The 23,622-nt window shown below is 39.2% G+C and overlaps 2 protein-coding genes across 3 annotated transcripts in view; one reads left to right on the top strand and one right to left on the bottom strand.

Moving 5' to 3' along the window:
* Window positions 1-23,622, top strand: part of CYFIP1 (cytoplasmic FMR1 interacting protein 1) — a 76,312-nt gene that overhangs the window by 37,416 nt on the left and 15,274 nt on the right. For both annotated transcript variants that reach the window (XM_063392503.1, XM_063392505.1), the window contains exons 21-25: window positions 552-671; window positions 2,599-2,798; window positions 9,554-9,641; window positions 21,846-21,989; window positions 23,522-23,612. In XM_063392503.1, coding sequence (XP_063248573.1) covers window positions 552-671; window positions 2,599-2,798; window positions 9,554-9,641; window positions 21,846-21,989; window positions 23,522-23,612 — 643 coding nt within the window. The remainder of the gene's footprint in view (window positions 1-551; window positions 672-2,598; window positions 2,799-9,553; window positions 9,642-21,845; window positions 21,990-23,521; window positions 23,613-23,622) is intronic.
* Window positions 13,336-19,185, bottom strand: LOC134548655 (fibronectin type III domain-containing protein 9-like). The gene is made up of 2 exons (XM_063393549.1): window positions 17,991-19,185; window positions 13,336-15,688 (listed from the first exon to the last, which is right to left on the bottom strand). Exon 2 carries the CDS (start codon window positions 15,568-15,570, stop codon window positions 14,902-14,904), a length of 669 nt encoding a protein of 222 aa, XP_063249619.1. The 5' UTR covers window positions 15,571-15,688; window positions 17,991-19,185; the 3' UTR covers window positions 13,336-14,901.

Below are 23,622 nucleotides of genomic sequence, written 5' to 3' on the forward strand. Positions count from 1 at the left end.
TACTGTGTTGTATTGGAGTTGCTTGGCAACTTTCCAGTGGTGTGATTTATGTAGGCAGACAAAACTCATTTTGTGCTTCATGTTCTGTCATCTTGGTAGCATAACTGAACGCTTGAGATCTGCTTTTTTGTCACATGAAGGTGTAAATTAAGAAGAAAACCCTTGAAAGATCCCGTTTTAATGCAAATATCTGTTGCAGTTAAGTAAACACGAGCCAAATAGGAATGCCATGGGTGGTAGCACTGTTTTCCTAGTAATATCTTTCACTAGTGTTCAGTAAGTTGTTGGCACAATGTCATGGAAGCATAAAAATGCTGATAAAGGTACTTAAATGTAGATGCAATGTGTACTTTTACTTCTTTTTGTGAGAATCGGAGTGCAAATTGTAGTACCGCATTTGCTCATGAATTTGTAAGTTTTGTCCATCTGCTTTGTTTCAGTATGTTTGGGAAGCAAAGTGAGCGTCTGTTAATCTGTGGAATGTCACAGTCCTTGTCCAGTTAGTCCTGTAAGGTGATGCCAGTTGAAAACCTCACTGTGTTTTCCTTTAGCTCCTGGGCAGGTCCATAGACCTGAACCGCCTGATCACGCAGCGCATCTCGGCCGCCATGTACCGGTCCATGGAGCTGGCCATCGGCCGCTTCGAGAGTGAGGATTTGACTTCCATCGTGGTGAGTGCTGTGCTGAGGTGGAACAGCCTCAACCCTACTGCAGCTGAGGGCCTTGCAAGGAAAATGTAGAGAAGGCATGTACTTGTGAGAAAACAAGGAAAGCAGTCACCTTGTGTTTAAATTTTTGTAAGCCCCCATTTCTGCCTATGCTTATAGGTAAATTGCAGATCAAAACCACCAGCCTTATGCTCTGTAGAATCAAAATTCATTTATTTACTCAGGCAGCTTGGTTTTGTAGCATGACAAAAATAATTTTTTTGTGGAGGAATGAGATCTGACTTGTGCCTATGGAAGAAGAGCATCTGTGCAATATTGAGGTGTCCTTTTGAGTTAGTTTCCTGATTAAAATGCTAAAAACCAAATTTTATTGCAAGACAGCAGGAATTTGACAAGTAAACATGCAGTCAGCAAGAAAAATATCAGGCACATTCAGTTCTGCTGGAATGAAAAATAAATTAAAAGTTGTGCAAAAGAGTTTACTGTTGATCTTTCTGTAATAAGATTTTTACCAGTGATGTTTTGTAATGCAGTTAACTGTCTTGGTTTAATTTAGTTCTTTACTGAAGAAAAGTCAGATACTGAGGCCACAGAGCCTCTTGACTTCTGAATTCTTGGTTTTAAAACTTTGAATTATTGAAATGTAGTTTATCTTTGTTATGTGCAGTACACGCTTAGTGGCTGAGTGAACAGAACCGGTTCAACAATCAGTGATGTGTTCCTTAGATCACAGGTTCTCATTCTTTCAGTAAGAAAGTGACAGAACTAAGGGTTGTCCCTTTACCATGCTCCTGGTTTTTTGTTTTGTTTTTGTTTTTTTGTTGTTGTTGTTTTGTTTTGTTTTGGGCTTTTGGGGTTTTTTGGTGGGTTTTTTTTGTTTTGTTTTATGCAAAATATTTTCTGTTGAAAACTGGTTGGTTTCCTCAGGAAGAAACTGATCCTAATAGATTAAGTAATCTCTAATTTCTGCTGTTTTTCAAGATAAATAAATTAAATTAAGGTATTTACAAGACTGAGCTATTTTTTTCTCCTCAAACTGGACTTAATTCTCTAATAATAATCATAGTGTTTTTTTCCTTGAACTAACTTGCTCACAGGTTTAAAAGTCCTTTGAAGTATGGAGCACTTAAATCAGAGAGCAGTCTATGGGAAGGTAGTAGTAGCTTGATACACAGCTAGAAAAACCATTGGATATTTCTTCATTAGGCCATTGCACAATAATCTTTAAAAGCAGTGCTTGGATTTTCTGGAAGTAAAGGTTGTGTTCTTTGTATTTGATGTTTTCAGTGTCTGATGTCAGATAATGGATAATTTTATTTTAAAGAAATTGCCAGAACAGATACTAGGAATTTCTTGTCAAGAGGAGAAACATTATGAAATGCAGTACTCATATATAGTCATGTAGTCTGCAGCTATTGATTTTGTGGATACCTTCACGACATTTGTAAATGCCTGATCTGGCCTTTCATTGCATCTTTGTACATCCTTCACTGGATTAGACCATGAGAAGGATTTGTGGTAAATGTGGTGTTATTCCTAATATAACTGCTACAATAGTTAGTTCAGCAGTTGCTCAACTGAGCAAAAATTACTTTGTGATTGCTTGTAAAGTAGGAAATGCTGAAAGGTGCTTTTGGCCTGTGTCTGACTCCATTTAAATGTTGGAGTTTTAAGTTTGCTCAGTGGAGTAAGTTTTGGTACTGATCTGTGTTTGAGACCCATTCTGTGCCTGAATACCCTTGAAGTCTCAAAAGGTTTAAGAAACAATCCCAAGAGTACTGATTCTTTCCAGCCCCTCTTGGGATACAGTCAATTGTTCATTTTGACTTCTTTCTACTCCTCTCTTCCCTCAAGGTTATTTATGTACTTTGTTCAGTTACTCCAATTTATTAAATACATCATTCTCGTTCTTTCCCCTTGTTTTTCATAGGAGCTGGATGGCTTGATAGAGATAAACAAAATGACTCACAAGCTTCTGAGTAGATATATGACCTTGGACAGCTTTGATGCCATGTTCAGAGAAGCCAACCATAATGTTTCAGCCCCTTACGGCAGAATCACTCTTCATGTCTTTTGGGAACTCAATTATGATTTCCTTCCAAACTACTGCTACAATGGATCTACTAACAGGTTAGCAAGGCAGCTTATTTATTTGCAGCTTTTTATTTATTCTACTACCCTTCTGCAGCTTCCTTCCTAGCAAGTGCTGACAAGTTCATCTCCATTCATTTAGTGTTTTCCACTTCTAAGGCTGTACTTGAAGTGAAGCAGCATGAGTCATTCTACCAAGTACTGTTAAATGTATGAAAGCCTGTTATTTGTCCCCAGTAGAAGGCAAATGGAACCACAGCATCCAAATTCTGACATTTTGATGACGTAGTTACGATGTGCTGAAAAACAGAGTGTGTCAAAACACTGCTAAGTGCGTATCAGGGAGGTATTTTGAAACAGGATCTTCAAGTGTGAGATGATGCAAATACAATTGTATTCCTGATTCTGTGCTAATGTGAAGAAAAGGATTGTTTCCTGGAGAAAGGAAGAGTTCAGTATTCACTGCAAATTACAATTGCAGCCTTTAAGGAGAGTGAGTAATGGAAATAGAAAGAGGAAGGTAGGATCTAAGGTTTGAATGAGGGGGAAGCAGAGTGTTCAAGATGTTGCATAGCTATGCTTCCTGCTCGTGTGCTGTTTTTAGGATTTGTGTTACTTTTAGACTTTACTCAGGTTTTGGTTAAAGCCTCATGAAGTGACAGTAAAGTGATAGTGAATATTGAGCTGTAGGAAGAGGAGGAAGCCTGTTCTCATCTTTCACTGTCTCCTTGGAGAGCTTTCCTTGTCTGACATGTTCTGTGATGATTATGTTGTATTTTAGATCCAAGATTCTGTCTGCAAAGGAAAAAAAAAAGTGGGTTTTTTTTTGTGGTTAGGTTTTACCCTAGAAACTTCTGTTAGAGGAATCTGTTTGTACAGGAACGTCAAATGTATTTCTAAGGGAGCTACTCAGTGGTTAATGTATCTGGAGATCAATAGTGGAATATTCAGTGTGCTATATTAAGAATCATATAAAAATCTTGATGAGATACTGCTCTTCCACCCATCAGCTTTATTGAAAGACATTCAGTAGCTCCTGTACAGTTTAGTCTGTGTTCATCCTGGCTACAAGGCTGACGTACTGCAGACCACAGTGCTTGTGAAGTGAGTGTGAGGTGCCAAAGGACATTAGCAGGATCCTGTAGCACTGTTGCTTGTCTGTTTTTAAAATCTGTACACAAGAATTGAGTTAGGCTCAGCTTGTTTACTGATAATTAATTCAGGCTAATTAATTTAAGAGATGTTAAAGGGAGCCAGATCTTAGGCAGTATGTGTACCATACTTCTGATTTCATCACAGAAGTGCTTTGGTTTCAGTCAAAAGCAGCAATGTGGAGAGAATTAATGTATGTGTTGCACATGGCCTTTGATATTTTTGGTGAGAGAGAGAACAGGAAGTTTTTAGCCTTTTTATAGTCCTTAAGCATGTTCATTGCTGCCTTGCTGTTAGCATGAACTTTAAATTCATGTGCTCTCTCTGCATTCAAGCGTACAGGTTACTGAGAGCAAACACAGCAGTACACAGTGAGGAGTTTTGTGAGAGCTGCTGGTTTACTGCTTGACTCTTGATAGGTAATGTCTTGCATGAACAAGGGAAGAAAAGCAGCAATTAAAAGCTGGAAGAAAGAGAAATAATCATGATGAAAAGAAGAGAGGTTACTTGGTGGTCTGAGGGGCTGGAGGCAGAGTTCCCAGAAAATATGTCGTACCTTGTCTTCGTGGCTTGTCTTCTTTTAATTTGACAGCTTGGTATAGGGTTCTTCTTTTAAAGTTAGTGTTTTGGTCAGATTAACTTTTTTCTAGTACCCTTTGAAGGTCTTTTCCCAAGAATGCTTGAACGTGATAATTTCATGTATCTATAAAAGAGTTCAACTATTTAGAAACCCTGCAGGTTTAGCTCAAAAGCTAAAGCTCTTCATGCAGAAGTGCTAAAACACATTACCTGTTTAATTATTTGAGACATAGGAATTTTTTTTTATATCTGATAATGTACTGAGATTAAACAGTGAGGCTGCTATTAAGAGATTTAGCAATTTAATAATTGGAGTTACCATTTATCTGAAATTTAGTCTCATTAATGCTGGCCAGCTGCACAGATTCAGGGACAACAGTTTGCAGAGAAGGAATGGGGAGATGAGTGAGGGGACCTTTGCATATGAGCCTTAGTAGTGAAATACAAAGATATTTTTAATCCACCTGTTGGCCATCATGAAAGAAAGAAAACAAACTTTTGGATAGTGCAGAAGCATATGAACTGCAGGTGAGGTCAAAGCTGTCTCTAGTCCAGAATTGTTGATGCTGTCAGCAGCCATAAAGGTGCTGAATATGAAAATAAGGGGGGCTTGAGGTGATATTTCTCCCAGGAAACATGCCAGCCTCTAGCAGTGATTAGATGTTTCTGTAAAACAAAAATGGTGGGATGTTAGTGCATTTGTGGCCCTTTACAGGGGTCTTTATTTTATCCCATTTTTGTCCTGTCCCTTTTATAAAGCTGTGTGAGGCTTTGGCATTTGTTATGTGCTCCAGTGAGGAGTCTGCAGTGAAGCTTGTTCTGCTTCTCTTTTAGATGCTCTCAAGCTGTTGTCCATCAGTTCTTTAAATGAAAGTGGCCAGAAACAGGCGTGTCCCACTTGTTGTCTTTTCTGTGCTGCCTGAGATTGTTTTTCAAGAGCCCTCTCTCATGCTGGCCCTCAGTTGCATGTCTTTTCAAGCCAAGTCTTTCCACACTGGGAATATTTGTCATGCTTAAGCCTACATCTGAACCTTTTCTTTGTGAAGTTAGGTTATCTAGATTCAAATGACTCAAATACAACTTGCACATTTTTGTTCTTTTTTCCTTTTCCACTGTCTGTAGTGTCCCTTTTTCTGCCTTATTTTCTTTACTGTTTCTAAGCTGGTCTTTTCCTTCCTTGACAGCTTGTTTTGTATTAAGGACTAACAGAGGAGCAAGTGTGAGACAGACTTATATTCATTTGAATTGAAGATTTTCTATGCTTTCTCGACACAAATGATACAAGCTTTTGGAGACAGTAATCAAACTAGTAGCTCCATCTTCTCTAACACATTACCCAAATCTGTGTTCTCTAGTATAAATTCATGTGTATAGCGCTCTTCCAAATGCAGTATGACATGTTTCTTCCAAGGATACAGATTTGTCACAGAAGGAACAAAAAGACCAGCTTTTTATTTTTCACTCTTCCTGACTGCCTCTCCTGCTTCCTTTCGCAGGCTTGCTCTCTCTCATACTGCTTTTGAGACTGGTTTTCAAAGAGAACAGCTGTGTCTTCTTGTGTTGCATATACTCTGACAGTGACTGTTCAGAAAAATTTTCAGCCCTTGCAGATAGTGCTGGAGCAAAGCTGGAAAGTAGCAGTGAAAACTGTCTAGTTTCTGCTACAAAGAGCCAAATGGTGCTAGGCTCATGCAAGGTAGGGGTGACTGTAGTCAGCTACCTTTCCCCTCCTAAAAAACAAGCAAGCAACCAACCAAAGTCTTTCAGCCAAAAGGAGAAGTGACAGCAATGGATTGGCAGATCTGTTACTCATGCACTCTTTTCCTTGCTGTTTCCCCTGTCCTCTCCATCTTGGCATCTGTGTTTAAGAAGGGTGAGTCAGATCCAGTGTTCACTGAGAAGAGGTGTAGGGCTCCCTACAAACAGGGCAAACAAATTCGAAAATGCTGGAAGCAAAAAAGTGTTCACACCAGTTAGACAGGGAAGTACAGAGGAACACTTTCTGTAGGAGCAGGGAGAGAAGATTGTCATATCTTATTGCTTCTAAGATGAAGCTCAGAAAGTTTATGAATGAAGTTTGTCTGACCTGGTGCCTGCAAGGCAGCAGGCTCATTGACCAAAGTATTCTCTTTCAGTTATCTCCTTAAGTAGATTACAGTAATTAAAATCACAGAATCATTTAGATTGGTCTGTGAAGTGCTCACTATGAACCCCTTCCTGGTAGGTATCACAGAAAAACTAATATTAAATGATTTGATCCCTAAAATACTTACTTTGGGGGCTCATGTTGTCCTCTAGCAATTTGCTTGCAAAGCTTTGGTAAGCCAGAAGGCTTTTCATCTGCTTAATCTACTTTGACTGCTTACAACCTGTTCTGATTAAAATGGATAAATTGCTGTGAGATCATCAACACTGATTAAAAATGAAACTGATTATCTTGGAGTATGCTGAAACCTGTATCCAATCAGTGTCCAGGGGAAAGTAAAAGTTTGCTTAGTTTTAGCTTTGATACTCAAAGAGCTTCAGTCCTTCGAAGAGATGTTCCTTTTCCTTGGAGGAGGAGCAGGAGGAAGCCAACCAGCAGAATGTCAGAAAGAAAGCACACACAGACACTGAAAAAGTTTGAAGAACAGTAGATGATGCTGAACTGTAAGGTTTTCATATGGCCCTTAATTTTTAGGGAAGAAATTTCTAGTACTTACCTGAATGATATGTTGGGATTAATGACATACCTTGTAGGATGATGCACTCTTTAGGCTGCTATAGCCTCAATCGTAGATGTTGCCTCTCCGTAACTTCACAAGCGACTGTTACCTTTTGCCCCTATTTCCTTACTCTTCTTTGTCCTCTCTTGGCCTCTCTCACCCAAGACAGTATAAGCAAGTGTGTTTGCTTCAAGTCTTAAAGAAAACTTTAAGACTATTTTGCTACAACTCTGAAACATTAGAGATGGAGAAAACCCCAAGCATGCAGAGGAACCCTGGGAAACACACAAGAGTTACTTGAGCATTTACTTGCACTGACTGGTTTGTTCTCAGACACTAATTACATTGTAACTGAGACATATACACACAAGAACTTTTTGAAAAGTCTAAGAATTATAGTTACAGCTTCCAGAGTTATGAGATGCACACACTTATATGTTGAAACTCCTTTCCATGTGAGGGTTTTAATTAGTGGTAACAAATCTGCTCTCGCCAAATACGTCTGCATGCTGAAACCCAGTCATCTCAAATGACATGGTATCTCTTACAATTTCATTTTAGAGATTCCCTTATGGCTTGAAAATTGATGTCAGTTTAAAAAGGAATGAGGTCTGGAGAGAAAAAAGGGGGAATAAAGTAATCTCTGGCACAGTCGTATGTTGCAGATTACTTTGAATTCCATAATGTAAACATTATCTCTGGTAAACTCATTAATGAGGTTTCTGCAGTATATGGATTCAAGTACTCTCTCTCAAAGGAGGGTTTTCAGTTTCTATGTAAGTGAGAGAGAAGAGGAGAAACTTGTCAACTGAGGAAATATAAATGTAAGGCAATCTAAATATATATAGTATCAAAAATACATATAAATAACGTTTTCCTCAAAAGCTCTAAGTGCAAACTTTCTGGACTACAACAAGTACAAGTATTTTTGGGAAGAGTGGCTAAATTATGTATGAACAAGTAGCTGTACCTATATTTGAGAAGGTTAAAAATGCAGAAAATATTGTTTTGAAGTTATAGATTCTCACAAAAATGATTCAGAAATAAAACACATTATAAGTAATTGTAAACAACATGGTGCAATTTATATTGGTCTGGGTGAAACAACTTTTGATTAGCATTACTGCTTTTATTTTTAGCTAAAAGATGGATATATTAAAAATAGAATGTCTCTGTTCTTTCTGGGAAGAACTAATAATGAATAATTAATTTTGTGTGCTGATGAAATGTAAATACTTTAAACAAAAAAAGAGCAAGGTATAATTGTATCCTATGATATTATAATGTAAGGCAGTTTTTCTTTCCTGAAACATTTTCCTAGATACATTTGTTTTGCTCAGGTATCACTCAGACCAGCCTGATACTATAATACCATTTGATGTAAACTTCTTAAATAGCTGTTTTCCCTCTTTGCTGTGCATATACAGCTTTGCACTATTTATCAAGAAATACGTTTTAGTCAAGGTAAAAAATGAAGTAGCTACCCAGCTTATAAACACACATCCCCCAATAATTTTGCTCTGTTTGGTGAAGTTAAGCAGAATCAGAATTGGGATAGATATTGATTAACTTCCTCCTGCACTAAAACTGCGGTGCTGCCAGATGTGCATTACACAGTTAACAGGGAGCATCAAGGGGGAAGAGTCGTGCTGCTTGTTCACCAGAGGACTGGGAATGGTCCATCAGACTCTGTGCCCTCAGTTGTGGGTGAGATGGCTGATCCTATCTTTGGCAGTGCCCCTATCTTTGTAGCTCTCTTGCCTTCCTCTTAACAGGACACAAAGGTAAAGCTAAGCATGATTTGTATTGGTATATGCTCACACTGAAATATGATCAAATTTTTGAAACATTGATTTTGCTGTGAGGATTGTACCCTTCCTCATCACTTTTTTTAAAGGTAACAATCTAGCATATTTCACCTGATGGGAAGTTTGGGGGGAAAAAATTCTGAAACATTGAACAGAAGTGTCATCTTCTTCTTTGAAGGTGTACTTCTTTCTCAAGGACCTAATTTTGCAAGCACAAGGAGTTTCCTTACACCCTATGAGAGACTGTTGCTATTTTGTTAGTTACTTCTCTATTTGCTGGCCTGGGCTAGAGTAGAGGTGAGGAATATTTTGGGATCCTGCACACCATGGGAAGAACAGTAATTGTTGAGCTGCACTTTGATTTGTGTGCATGTTTTTGGGCAATTCAGGCTGTGTGTTTCCCCAGTTTCTACTAGGGCTGAAAGGCTGCTGGTCTGGCTTTGATTGTGCATGCAGACAAAAGCAGTCTTCTACAGAGTGGGGTGCATTAGGTGTACACCTGCTCACCTAAGTATAAAAAATGACATCTTGTTTTTATTTCTTTATACAGATTTGTTCGGACTGTGCTGCCATTTTCTCAGGAGTTCCAGCGTGATAAGCAGCCTAATGCACAGCCACAGTATCTCTATGGATCAAAGGTTGGATTAAATTCCCTTTATCTTCATGGTTTGCTAATGTTTAAACGTGTCTTTTTAAATTGTAGAACCTACGGTATATGAAAGTTGTTAGAAATGGACTGAAACATATTTTGTGTGTATTTTAAATTGAATATACACTTCTTTTAAGACTTTGCTGTGAAGCTCACCATATGTTTCAGACAAAGTGCACTTGATTACTCTGATGGTTAGTCTTATCTGACAAAGCTAAAAATAAGCCCTTCTCTCAACCACCTTGTATTGTTCAGTAGCTTATTGGCAGAGCAAACTCAAAGTAAAGATTAATTACTCGTCCAGTGAAGTGAGAACAAGAGCCCATCTTGGGTGCAGCTCTCCCTTGTTCCAATGCTGAAGACTGTAATGACAGAAGAAAAGGGAACAGAAAGGAAAAACTGTGTCAGGTGTTATCTGACTTAAATGGAATATAGATTCTGACCATCTTAAAGTACCAGATACCAAACTACTTCAATTATTTTTTTTTAAAAATGTAGTGTTTCTTTGGCATCTACTACCCAAGAGCCTCAAACTCAATGTGATGAACTTGGCCATCTCATCTGTGTTATCATCATGTTTCTTGCTTTGCAGTCAGGTGGGCTGGGAAGGTTTATGTAAGTTTTCAGTAGAAGAGTACACAATGTGCAGTCACACACTCTGTCCCTATGGCAATCCCCAAAACCAAGGTTGGAAAGGAGCTGGTGTGGGTGACAAGTTGGAAGAGTGCTTGGCACAAGAGAACTTGGGTGTAGCTGTGGGCTACCCAAGTGAGGAAGGTTGGCCTGCACTCATGGGACCAATGCTATGCTCATGTGTGATAGATTCATTCTCTCTGATTACTGCAGATTTATTTTCTTATTCTTCAGAATTATTACATGAGTCTTAATGACAGTTAGAGACACAGTGCATTAACATATATTTACATTTTTAATATCTTATCCCAAATATTGATCTACTTCAAACAGCAGTAAAAACCAGCAGTGTTATCTTCAGCAAACCATTTGAGACTGTATGACAAGGTGTCACTCTAAATTTTGCAATGTTTTCTTGAATATCAGCGTGGCAAGCTGAAGTGTGGAAAAGATAAATGAAAATATAAGGATTAAATTTGAGGATGGACAATAAAAAAGCTTAAAATTATTTATTATTATTTTAAAATTATTTAAAATATGCACTCAATTACATGTCTGATTTATGCAAGTGTGCTGTAAGTGTTATGGGTGGCTACTCTAAATATCTGCCTCCTGCTTAAACGTGAACATAATTAATCCTTGTCTTATTTTCTGCACATCATATCATAATTGTATGGTGCAGTTTCAACCCAGTAGTCTAGATTTTGAGATATCTCAGGAGTTACAAATTTCAGTGCTAAAATATCTTCTGCGTTTGTAAAGTTTTCATGCCTGTAAAATGTGAAGGAGGTGGAAAAGGATTCACATGTTTTAATGTGGAATGTAACAGCTGACTGTCTGGTCTTGTAAATAGTGTTTTATGTAATTGTTCTCCAAAAAGGAACAGTAAATTAATAGGAAAGTAGAATTTTCTAACATTAGAGTTATTGTTTACCTTACTATTTTAGGAACTGACCAGATGCAGCGTAGAGCAAAAACCAGACTGAATTTCATAGAGATTGCTAACTTAATTTATCTAAGTGATGATACAGGGGGTGAGTGACAGAAGATTAACGGGGGAACACTTTTTTTATCAGCCAGGTTGCATTATTAAAATGAGCTTAGTAATCTTCACACTGAGAGCTATACATTTTCAGAATTCTTGCATATTTTTTCTGTATGAGCAGCAGCAATCAAGGGGTGGGTCTAGCTTGCATTTCTGGGGCAAATTTCTTAACTAGATAGGCTTGTATTAGAAAATACTCATGACTCTCTGTAGTTTTAAATTTTAACAAGAGTATATTTTTATTCTTGAATGTATTTTGAAATTGAGGATATCTGAATAGAGTTTTTAGCATTTCTACTTTATATAGCCAGTTATGGATAGGAATTCTTACATTACAGAGGCTGCACTACTACAGGAGAAACTAAAGAAATTTTTTGTTTGTATCTCAAAGCATTCACATATTCCCAGATATTTCTAAATGGTTCAAAGCATCTGAGCTTATATTAATGCATCTTGATACTTAGCCTAGAGAATTGTAGTAACATTCTCTTTAGCATCTAAAGTTTTCTGAGTGGTATCTTCATGTAATTAGCAAAACAAAAACCCACAGATACAACCAACTTACTGGTTGATATGGAAGCAGAGCTGTCAGGTGGGAAGGAGCCAGCTTGCAAAAGCTCCTTAGCCTTTTAAGTGAGCTGGATTATTCTAAAAGTTTGGTTGAGCGTGATCATTGAAATCTCTTTACTCAGGTAAAGTGTATGTAGGATTAATGATATTAATGTTAGCAGGATAGAATTCAACAACATGGGGTGAATGCATGAAATATTTTATAATATACATATACGAAAGTATCTTTTCTGAGGACTTGAACTAACTTTGCATGTTAATGAAATACCTGGTTTTATAGAGGTTGTGTAGACCAGAATTGAAGGGCTTTCTTTCTGTCTTATACAACATTTTCCAAATATTGTCATGTTTTTGTGTCTCCAGCACTTTGTGGATGCTAACTCATTTATTTTGTGAAAAAACATGTTTGAAAGGTACCTCTCACTGTGAATATAATGGGTTTTTTCTACTGCTGGTGCACAAATTAAAATCAGTTTGCACTATGTTGCAACTTGTTATCAGTTTGGTAATCACTTAGAATGTTTGCCCAGTACTCAATGACTGTTAGTAAATCCTGAGTGATAAATTACCAAATCTAATACAGAATTGCCTGAATGAACCTGAATTTATCTATAATAAAACTCTCTCAGCAAGAAACGATCATGTAGCTCTGTGAGCATGTGATGACATGAGGTTCTCGAAACTAGAGCAGAAAACAGATGACACTCTGCATGAGTTGCTCATTTGCAGCAGGTGCGGATGGTCCATTGCTTGTGAGAGGATATACATGTTTATCTTAGTAGTGCACAGTAAACCCTGTGGGTGGAATGGGTTTATATTTAGAGAAGGTAAATCCCTTGGGAAGCACTTCCATGGTAGTTCTTTGCCTTCTGAGTTGGATATAGGCATGTCTTTTGGTTATATGTGTTTGTGTACAAATAACAAAATACAGTAGGTGAATTGCCTTGAAACTGCTTTAAAACTGAACTGCTCCTTGTTCTCAGTATGGCATGTGCATGTGTATGTAACATAAATATATATATATGTATGTATATAAATATATACATATATATATATGTATTGGACTGCCTTAAAACCCACATAAAGAAATAGACATGCAGAGAAGTAAACAGGCTTCCAAGAGCCTGAGATGCTGGCAGAGATTGACTGTGTGTCTCCTGGCTTCATCCCTTTAATATTAAAATAATCTTTTTTTGATGGAAACCTAATCAGAGAAGTGTTACTGTTAATTTGATTACAAGATAATTTTAAAGCATTCTTTCTGTCCTTGCTACCCAGGCACCCCTTTTTGGCAGTAAACTTGTTGTGTTTGCTTCATGTTGTGATGAGGTTTTTTCAGTGCCTATTTCATGTAACACCTTCATTTGAAACAGCAGTGAACTGTTATTCTCACAGTTTATTTGAGACTGATGTGCAAGACAAAGGAGAACTGTCAGGTGGAGGAAGTGCTCCACAGCAGGTGGAGAACACTTTATTGCTAACTTCACACAATAAAAATGTCTTTTGAAGTGTTTTCTGAGAGTCATACTCGCCCCCGTTCAGCAGACGTTTCTGTGACATGCTTATCCTATTCAAAAAAAAAAAAGTAAAGAAGATTCATCACACTTATGCCAGCTTCTCCCTAGCACTCTTGAGAGCTGATGCATTTCACAAGTCGTGGGAATTGTTGTCAAAATAGAGTAGCTGAAAAATCCGCTACCTGCTGTGAAATATTCATGGGGAGTTCTCTTGCCAAAATTGTTCCCCCCCTTAGCTTCCAGGGCTGGTGGAGAGGGATGGCAGCTGCCCAGGCAGCAGCTCTCCAGCCTTCACTGGTACAACCAAGCTGTGTCAGAGAGCTGACCTCACACTTACATTCCTACCAAGGGCGATTAAGTGCCTGCAGTCACAGTGCACCTTTTTTTTTTTTTTTTTAGGCATAATATACAGCGATACTAAGATTTATTATGTTTTTGTGGAACACAAATTCACTTAAAAGGTTTAAGACAGGGTGACTTTGACATGTAAATCAGACAACACTTGTCACGTTGTGAGGGTGAACAGATTTCTTTATGAAGGACCTTGGCACTTTGCCATGAAGCTCAAGGCAGAGTGAGATGATCAGCAGGTTTTCTTGTTACAAAAATAAAATGCATTTTGGCATGTTTTTACTATTTTGTCCCCCTTCATTACACAGAATGTACTGTGCAATTGGAAAGAAATTTGCAGCTGATTAACCTGTGTTATCATTAAAACTGAAAGGGAAAGAGGAAAAGGGAAGGCCAGGAGCTGCATCTCTGAATTCCATTCCCTCTGCAAGGAGTCACTAGCCCATGGAGCAGAAGGTAGCTTGTGGTGGGAGCAGAAGAGTGCAAAATGTGATAACCCAGGATATTTCCTTAATTAGACATGTCCTTCAAAGTCAGTATCTTGCATGTATTTACACTGAGGGAAAATAAGACAGATGAGAGGATACAATTAAAATCCTTCTGAGATTAGTTTATATTCTGAGACTGACCTCAGCGCAGATGAGAGGGATGGACAACACCCTGGGCAGTGAAGTGTGTTGTCTGAGTGTAGTACTGCTTGTAGTGTGTGTTTTGGGAAGCAGCTGGGATTGTCAGGGTAAAACTCACATTGGCAAACCACAGCACTCTGTGTGTATGTTCCAGTTGCCTATAGTCTTGCACTCTGGGTTGTCATCTGAAAACTCCTACTCAGTTTTGGTCACTTTTGATTACTTTTTATATTTGTTTGCTGTTTTAGACTAAAGAAAAGCAACAAACAAATCCCCTTGAAATGTAAACCAATTACTGTTACATGCTTCATTTTTAAATAATGGAGGGTGGCTGAAGTGCTCACTTCTTGGGCATGTGAACCTTTGCATACAGGCTGTTGGAAAAGGGGTTTGACATCTGAGGTACAGCCAGGAGTGCTGCAGTGAGAACCAACAGTGCATGTGATGTGTTTGAAGTAGCTGGGGTATGTATGTAGCAAAAACCTTCTTCTGGACAAAACATTGCTAATTTATACCAGAGCTCTGTCCTGTTACTGGGACTCGTTCCTGACTTTTAGGAGATGGCATGATGGGCTCATTGCACGCTGAGGGGTTCTCTATGATTGTGGCCAGCTGGATGCCACCTGGATGCTTTTCCTCAGCGTCCTGTCCCTGCTGGCTCTGCCTGCTGCCCTCTGAGGTGTACGCCACGCTTTTGGTCCATGGCTCCTCGTGCTCCTGTTTGGAGGCCCCGCTCCGCTCGTGCAAGCGCTCGTGCCTCCTGCGGCACAGGAGGTGCAGGCAGCCGTAGAGCAGCACCGCGGCGATGATGAGGAGCAGCACGCTGCTGGTGAGCCAGATGCCCAGGGCCAGCTCTTTCTTGGTGTTGCTCGCCGATGCTGGGTCTCGTTCCAGTGTGTTAAAAACTCGGCACTGGTCGCTGGAGGGGTTTGCGGACTGGCAGGTCACGCACATGATGTATGTGGTGAGGGGAGTCAGGTTTTCAACAACAAAGGAAGAGCGAGTGGTGGGCACCCTCTCTTCCTTCTGAAAGCTCTTTCTGGAGTAGCTGGACAGCATGCTGTTCCAGTTGGGGTGGTACATGATGCTGTAAAAGCTGTCGACACAACTGGCCATTTTCGGCCAAATGACCATTGCTGTGTTTCCTGTGATGTTTTGGACGGTTATTCCCATCAGGATGCTGCTTGGGAGTTTTTTTCTCTCTGGATGCTGGTCTCTCTGTGGAAAGGGAAGATGTTCTTCAGAGAAGCTGCAGCACTGAGGATGTTGTTTTGGCCTTAATCGTAGTGCTCTGTAAAGTAAAAATAGAGTTTGTTAGGAAAGTATGGCCTCATCTTTGGTACTGCAGAGTAAAAATGGGAATGAAAGTTCATAAAGTTTGAGGTGTTTTAAAATGTGTATTTCTCTTCCAAGTGGAAGGGTAAACATAAACTTAGAGAAATTCAGCCAGAGCTGCTGCCTGTACAAGTGACCAGTTGTATCTTGAGAGATGGTGAATTTTTGAAGAATTTACAGTTGGGGAATCACTTCCTTTCACTTTCTTTTTTCCCAGGCAATTGTAAAAAAAATGCAGTAGTTGTTTTTTTCTCTATCTTGCATTTTATGTCAATTGGCAAGAGGGGTTGGCAAAAGTGGATATCGAGGAATAAATGCCTCTACCATCCACAAGTCTCTATTTTTGCCAGTCACAATCAGTTGAAAAGCAAAAGAGTGTGTGGAAACATGACCACATATTATTTTGTCTCCAATATCTTATGTTAGTTTCTTATTCACAAGTTCACATAGGAACACCTTCCCTGTGAAGACAGGCTGAGAGAACTGGGGCTGTTCAGCCTGGAGAAGGCTCCAGGGAGATCTTACAGCACCTTCTGGTATCTAGATACAATCTGATACAGCAATACAGCTGGAGAGGGTCTTTTTACACGGGCAGATAGTGATAGGACAAGGTAGAATGACTTTATCTTAAAGAAGTTATATTTAAATTAGATATTAGGAAGAAATTCTTTACTGTGAGGGCAGTGAGGCACTGGAATGGGTTGCCTGGAGAATCTGTGGAAGGTGTCCCTGCCTGTGGCAGGGCTGTTGGAACTGGGTGGTCTTTAAAGGCCCTTCCAAGCCCGACTGTTCAGTGGTTCTGTGATTCTCCCCATGTTTTGCTGTGAAGTTGCACATCTGTAGCCACTGCAGCTACACTGCGGCACTGGCTGTGAACACTGTACACTGGTGGTGTCAGTATCACAGTGTTTAGTCTTGATGCTAGTCAGCCTCTTGGAAAAGCTTTGTCAAGCTTAGTGAAATACAGCTTTCACTATAGCCTACCTTTTGGATATATAGTGGGGATTTTTAAAAATTACTAATGCTTTTTGCTGTTCTAAGTCATTTTATGTAATCCCATAGTCTGTCTGCCCTGAATTTATACTCCTCCTCATCTTCAATTCAAATTAGAAAATCTGCCAGTATTTTCAGATTCTCAGTGTGTGTAACCACTCTGAATAGGGAAGGAGCATCTCTTTTCTGTAATTTCTCTAAACACATCTGTTACAGAATATATCATAACAACCAGTGGGTATTTTCATTTGTTTGGCTTGGGTTTTATGCTTTTACTGTTGTGATGGTGACTTTTGAAAAAGAGCTTACCTCAGCAATTTAATCTGATTCCTCAGTTTGATTGTCAATTTTCAGTGGCACTTGTAGAAGTTTTCTGCCACTTTGAAAGTTTCTCACTTTTTTCATGACTATAAATGCCCGTGACAGTAACATACTATTTCATTAACAACACTTTGTTGTGAAAACTAAATCTAATATTTTTTTAAGATCGGGTTTAAGATGTTACATTTCCTGGCTAAATAACAATTAATTATTGAAAATTCTCCTCAGGAAGGAAGCTTGTGAGATTTACTCATAACATATTCTGAAATTATTCTGTAATACTTGTATTTTATACTAGATAGGAGACTGGGAAAATGTGTATTTTATGGGATTTTTAAAATAAGATTTAGATAGTGACATTACATTAATAGTAAGAATTTTGTCCCTGCTTATGTCTGAAAATTGTTGCTCAAGGCTTTTGGATTATATTTACTGGGAAGTGGGAAGAAAAGTATGTATGTTTATTTTCATGACAATGTAAAACCATGGATATGACTGATCTGGGTAGGTGCTGCTTTTCTAATTATTTGGTAGATGCACCCTTTTTAATACAGCAACAATATAAAGGAACTGAGTTTGCTATCACATAAACTTACCAAACAGACACATTTTGGCATCTACCCAACTACTGCAGATATTAAAATAGGGTGCATTAGTGAGATCAGAGCTTTTACTTGCTCAGTTACCTTCTCTTTAGCTGGTAGATCCTTATTGCTTAAAATTATAATCTATTTTTTTATAGAACACTTTCTAACACAGCCTAGGAACAATGGTTTCAACAGTTTAATCCTCATAGCATTTTATAAGTAGAATGAACTGTAATTAAATAACAATAATACATTTCTGTTGTTACAAAACATCACTTATTAGAAAACACACAATTACTGACATGTAAATGTTTGGAAAACATCTGATGTTTTATGAATCATAAAGTCAGTACTTACCGTCACTCCCTGACGGAAATTCCAGAACACAATTGCTTTATGGAGATGCTGCTGTGAAAATGTTACCAACACCAATTTTTTTGTATCCCTTTCTACATAAATTATTTCCTGACTGATCTCTGTCTGCCAGTTTGCTTTTTCTTCTCCTCAGATTCTCTGGACTGAATTTTCATTGCATGATTTCAGTATTTTTCTCCGATGCTGCTGGTGGCATGGTTTCTTTGTCTCTTCCACTTAAATTCCTGCAAGAGCACATCTTGTCTAAAGATGCTGTTGCCTTGCTTTTCAAAGACCACACGGGAGAAAAAAAACCTGATGCCTTTTTCCCCCTCTCGTGCTTGCCTCCCCTTGGCAGTATGCTGCCTGAACATCCCTGTTATATACTCTTGTATGTGGACCAGTGATGCTGTGAGTGATTAATGTTAGCACTTTGATGACATCAGCAACTAAAAACTCTTCCTTTTTTTTTTTTTTTTAATTTAAGTAGGGGAGGGAGCAAGTACAGCTTAAAAAATAGTGAACAGCAACTTCTCTTCCCTCCCTTTCCATTTTCACCACCCTCTGGTTAGTGGCTTCTTCCCTAAGGATTTTATGCTTTTGTGTCTCACTGGGGGGAAGGTGGTGTTGGTGTATAATGTTGTTTTCTCAATCCTTTGTTACAGTTTAGAAAGATCCACTAATCAAATGTTTACAAGTGGACTGTAAATTTTAGGTACTTCCCCATGGGGTTTACATGAAAGATGTATTTTTAGACTGGCTGGCTTCTTATTGTTATGTATTGGCAAGGTTTTTTTAAATACTGAAATAATGTTTTTAGGGCAGCTTTTCTCTGACAAATTTCCTGCTGTGTGAAGAGAGGTTCCCTCCCCTTAATCTCATGGCAGTAAAAGGCTTCTACCCACTAAAATAAAATTCTCCTTGTACTGTAGCTGAAATAGATAGTTCTGACATGTTTGTTGTAGGAGACCTACCTAATTGGAAACATCACAAACAAAAAATAAAATCTCATCTTTTAGAGGCAATTATATAAATCCTTAGTTTGTCAGGACATTCATCTCCATGTGTTCTTAAGGTTTTACCAGTTCTCTCTGCTGTCTTTGCTCCAGACCCCATTTTTGTATGCAGAGAGCTGTGGAAATGCACAGGTTGTACCAGAGGGATACAGCTTCAGGTTCTCCCCTGGTGGGGCACACCTGGAGTTTGGCCTTTTAGCCAGCTCTGATGTAACAACAGGACTGTGTTATGTGCTAGGATTCTAATAGTTATCCAAGTGTCTATTTTAGTTTGCACCTAGAATTTTTAAATTTCTCAGACCGCAGTTGGAAACTGATGTTTATATAGAGACGAACAACATAAATAAAAATGTGAGTATTTTATTCTGATGGCTTCAAAAGATGATTTTAAGTCCTTTTATGAGAACAAAATGCTTCAAGAGATTGGTAGAGTTTTCTAACTTGAATTCCTTAATGCCAGTATTTACAGTATCTGGTGTTGACTTGCATGGGTAGTTAGGGCAGGATCTGCATTGAAGGGAACGTTCTTCCTGGAAAATCTTCTGTTACAGCTGTGTATGAAGCTGAAAGTTTATGTCATGGGTTAGCACTGGCCAGATGTTAGTGCACCTATGAATATATGTTTTTTCTTTAACAACTCCTGTGGGATGTGATCAGGAACAGAGCAGAGCAGGCTTAAATTTTGAAAATAAAAAAACCCACCAAAACTTTATTAATTACATAAGAACAGGGACAGAAATACTCTTACACACACACAGAGACAGAAATAAAAACTTCTTAGAACATTTCTTCTCCCAGTTTCTACCTCCCCACCCATCACTCTTCACAGACTAACCCCTGGGTTTTAGATCAAACAATCACCACTCAAAAACAAACTAATCTTTAATTCAGCAAGGGAGAGAGGAGTCTCTCTCGCACCACAGACTGTTCCTCAGAAAACACGGGTCCACCCCTTACGTGTTTCCATGTCACCCATAGCACCGCCCGGAGAAGTCTGCTAAGGTGACACTCTCTTTTTTCCTATGTCTAGCGCTCTCACCGCTGTCTCATAGGCCAAAACTACATACAGGGCTTTTTAAGGATACTTGCATGCCGAGCTCTCCCCTTTTTACCCAGGGGCTGAGGTTCCAGGAGCAGGTCTGCCCTGAGGGCAGAGGGCGCCACCTCACCCTCCCCCTCTCTTCTCTGCTCGCTCTACTCTTCCAAGTGCCAGTCACTGTAGCAAAAGCAAGGGGCAGCTGCATCTACCCAAAAATGCAGTTTATGTTCAAAAGAGACTCAAGTTCAGTCCATGGCTGACATTATGCAAGAGAATTCCAGCTCAGAAGGCTACTCCTCTCATTCTTCCATCGAGTTCCTTCTAATCATGCTTTATCATCTCGGTCCCACGCCGCTTCCCTCTCTCCGAAAACCACCAGTCATGAGAATCAATGTCTAAGAAAAGTTTCTTTCTGCCAAGCAAGAGTTAACAGTTTCTTCTCAGCAGGGTGCTGCAGGCAGAGGCATTCCCAGGCTCGGCAACCCCCCACAAGGCTGAGCACTTTCTCTCAGAGTTTGGGGGGGAGGAGGGGGGTGAGCACACACAGCAGGCACTTCTACAGTTTTCCACCCCTCCATCCTGGACGGGGCAGCTCAGTTCCAGTCCTGTCCCCTCTCTTCTCCCCCCCCCCCCCGGGGGGGCTCCGGCTTACCTGAGCCGACCACGTGTTTCCCCTCCCCCACCCAGCCTCGTGGCCAGGCGGGGGAAGGAGACTGGAGACGTCTCTCTGCTGAAAACCCAGATCCGAAAAAAGCCCGAACCCCTCAGACTCCTGCTTTTAACTCTTTGTGTCCTCAGAGGCGTGTCCAAACCTCTGAGTGACCAACCCAGGTGCCAGCAGAAAAGCTGATCACTGATTGGACTGCTCACATCCCCCTAGAGGAATTCACTTCCCCCCCCCAACCACGACAGTTTACCAGTGTGCTGTTTTCCATGTGTGTATCAGAGAGAATGAAACTGTAAAAAACTAAAGGAAACACAACAGTCCCTTCTGTAGGAAAGGTGGCCAAGATTCCCGCTAAAATTAAATTTCAGGATATTAGGAGAACAACCCACTTGCAGAAATGGAGGATGCTAAGTTAGCCAACCCTCTCTAATCCACAGCTTCAACAAACAGTTCCTAAATCCCCACATCACATCAGTCTGTAGAGCTGAGCTCCCTTTCGTAGAAATAAACATGACTATGGCAAAGCACTGGTCCTATTTATGCGAGTCTTGAAGAATTTCCATGAGGCTGCATCCCAGACTTAGATTTGCCTTGATCTTGTGTACAGAGAAGAGGTTTGAAGAAGAAAGATCCTTATTAAGTAGGTGCAGAGAGCAGTAACTGCACCTGGCTTTTTTTTTTAATAGTTGAGTACTCAAGGACTTAAAGCACCTATTATGAACACAAAGTTGAAGTAATTTTTTTCAAGATGTTTTGTGCATAAAATGGAAGATAAAGGAATAGAAGCTGTGCTTTAAATTCAAATCTGGACATGGCATTGGCTACTTTTGCCTTTTTATACTTGTGTAAATAGAAAAGTACAAAAGACAAAGCGTTTGTGGCATTATAAATGATAAATGGAACATGTCTGCTTGAAAAAAAAACAGTGCTCACAAATTTGTCTTGCTAATAGAGAGACTTTTGTTGAAGTTCCTGTCTTACAAACGAGAAACTGTATTTAAACTTGTTTCAGAGACAGTGAGATACAGTGTTTTTATTTCAGTTTTAATGTGCTTTAAAATGATATTTAAATTACATTATTATTGAGATACAAGCAGACAAAATTTTCATTAATCATATCTGTTTTCTTGTTTTAGGCTTTGAATTTGGCATATTCCAGCATTTACAGCAACTACAGGAATTTTGTTGGTCCCCCTCACTTTAAAGTCATCTGTAGACTTCTTGGATATCAGGGCATTGCTGTAGTGATGGAGGAGTTGCTGAAAGTTGTCAAGAGCCTGGTATGCTAATTGTCTTTGTTTTCCTTCTAGTCCAAATGGTTTTGTATAGAAAATGTCTCAGGAAAAATGAAGTGAAAGTGAGATCCAGGATAAAAATAATTAAAATAACTTCCATTGAAATTTGATATAAGCTGTGCTTGACAGTACTCAATGTCTTGTGTGAGCAATAGAAAGAAGTGCCTTGGTGCCCTCAGCAGTATTTTGAAAACTTTGGATTCTTCATTGGAGATTAATTTAATTTGTAGTGACTTGAGCTGTTAGGGCCTAGGTAGGTTCTGGAAAAGTATGAATATTTTAAATTAGTTGATTTCAACTTGAAGACTGTACTGTACATTCACTTCCTTGATATTTTTTGAGAACAGCTCTAGTGTGCTTTCTGCCTGGCACCTAACTTCAGGGCTCTCATTAATGACATCACTGACAAATGACTCTGTAACAACAGGAGTTTAACCTCTGTACTTGATTAGCAGTGCTGCTCAGGCCAGTTTTGAAGACATTATCCACACAGCCTGGGTATCCTGTATTGGAAAGGGCCTTCTCTGTAACTGGGAGGAGGTGGAGATGCTGGCTGTTTGCTGTACTGTTAGAATCTATATATACAGCCATAGTGCATTGCAGTTAATTTAAGCCAAAGAAATTATATTTTCCTCCCTGTTGCTTGTAGGAGCATGCTGCCAAAATAATCCAACAGGGAAAGCTGTGGTATTCATAATCGTACTTCAGGCACTTGACACATTTGGCAGCTTGTTTACAGTAATTCCCACAATGTTCTAAGTATGTTTTTGATGTTCTAGAAAGGGTGAATCCTGCTTGAAAAGGTGCTGTAATTTAATCTTCAGGGAAAGAGGAAAACACTTACATTTTTCAGGGTTTGAGTGTCAAGTATTGATTTGCTGTGTTTTGTGAGAGGGTATTTTTTTATAACTTAGTGGTAAATTGTCTCAATTCATTAAAGGTGACATTGAACACTTGGTCGCTTATAAAGAAGGTTAAGAGGCCTGGGGGAGGGTATCCTGCCAATGCCTGATGCAGATGCTCAGATGTAGGGGGATAGATAAGGGAGAGGTGTCCAGTGGTAGGAAGACTGGCTGACTGAAGGCTGGGACTATCTTTCAACTGGTATGTCCAGAAAATCCAGTTTGGGTTGTTGCAGCCATTCCTAATCATGACAGCATTTTTATGTTGCTTTTGAACACACTCAGGTGCTTTTTGAATGGTTTTGAAAGCATTCAAATGCAGCTTTTAAACCAAAAACCTTAAAGGTAGTTAGACAGTAAAGAGCCTGTAAGAGAAAAACATGTTTTCCTCTTCTTTACCTTAGCTGTTGTGCCACTCTTCGTATAGCAAAAGTGGCTACTGCCATGTGAACTCTTTAAATTTGATGAAGTTGCCTGTTTAAGGATGGTGACTGGCAGAATTAAATGCAAGATTTTTAGAGCTGCTTCAGTTCATGTATAGTTTGAATGCAGTTTGTTGTAAAGTTTCACAGTTCAACAGCACTGACATATTTACATACATCTGTTTTCTCTTAGTTACAAGGGACCATTCTTCAGTATGTCAAGACCCTAATGGAAGTGATGCCTAAGATCTGTAGGTTACCAAGACATGAGTATGGTTCTCCAGGTTAGTCTAT

This window comes from Prinia subflava, chromosome 3 (assembly GCF_021018805.1).
Source record: "Prinia subflava isolate CZ2003 ecotype Zambia chromosome 3, Cam_Psub_1.2, whole genome shotgun sequence".
Classification (NCBI taxonomy): Eukaryota; Metazoa; Chordata; class Aves; order Passeriformes; family Cisticolidae; genus Prinia; species Prinia subflava.

What these genes read in the sequence shown, in the direction of transcription:
- LOC134548655 (XM_063393549.1), bottom strand. Translation starts at nt 15,570, where the DNA reads ATGGGAATAACCGTCCAAAACATCACAGGAAACACAGCAATGGTCATT.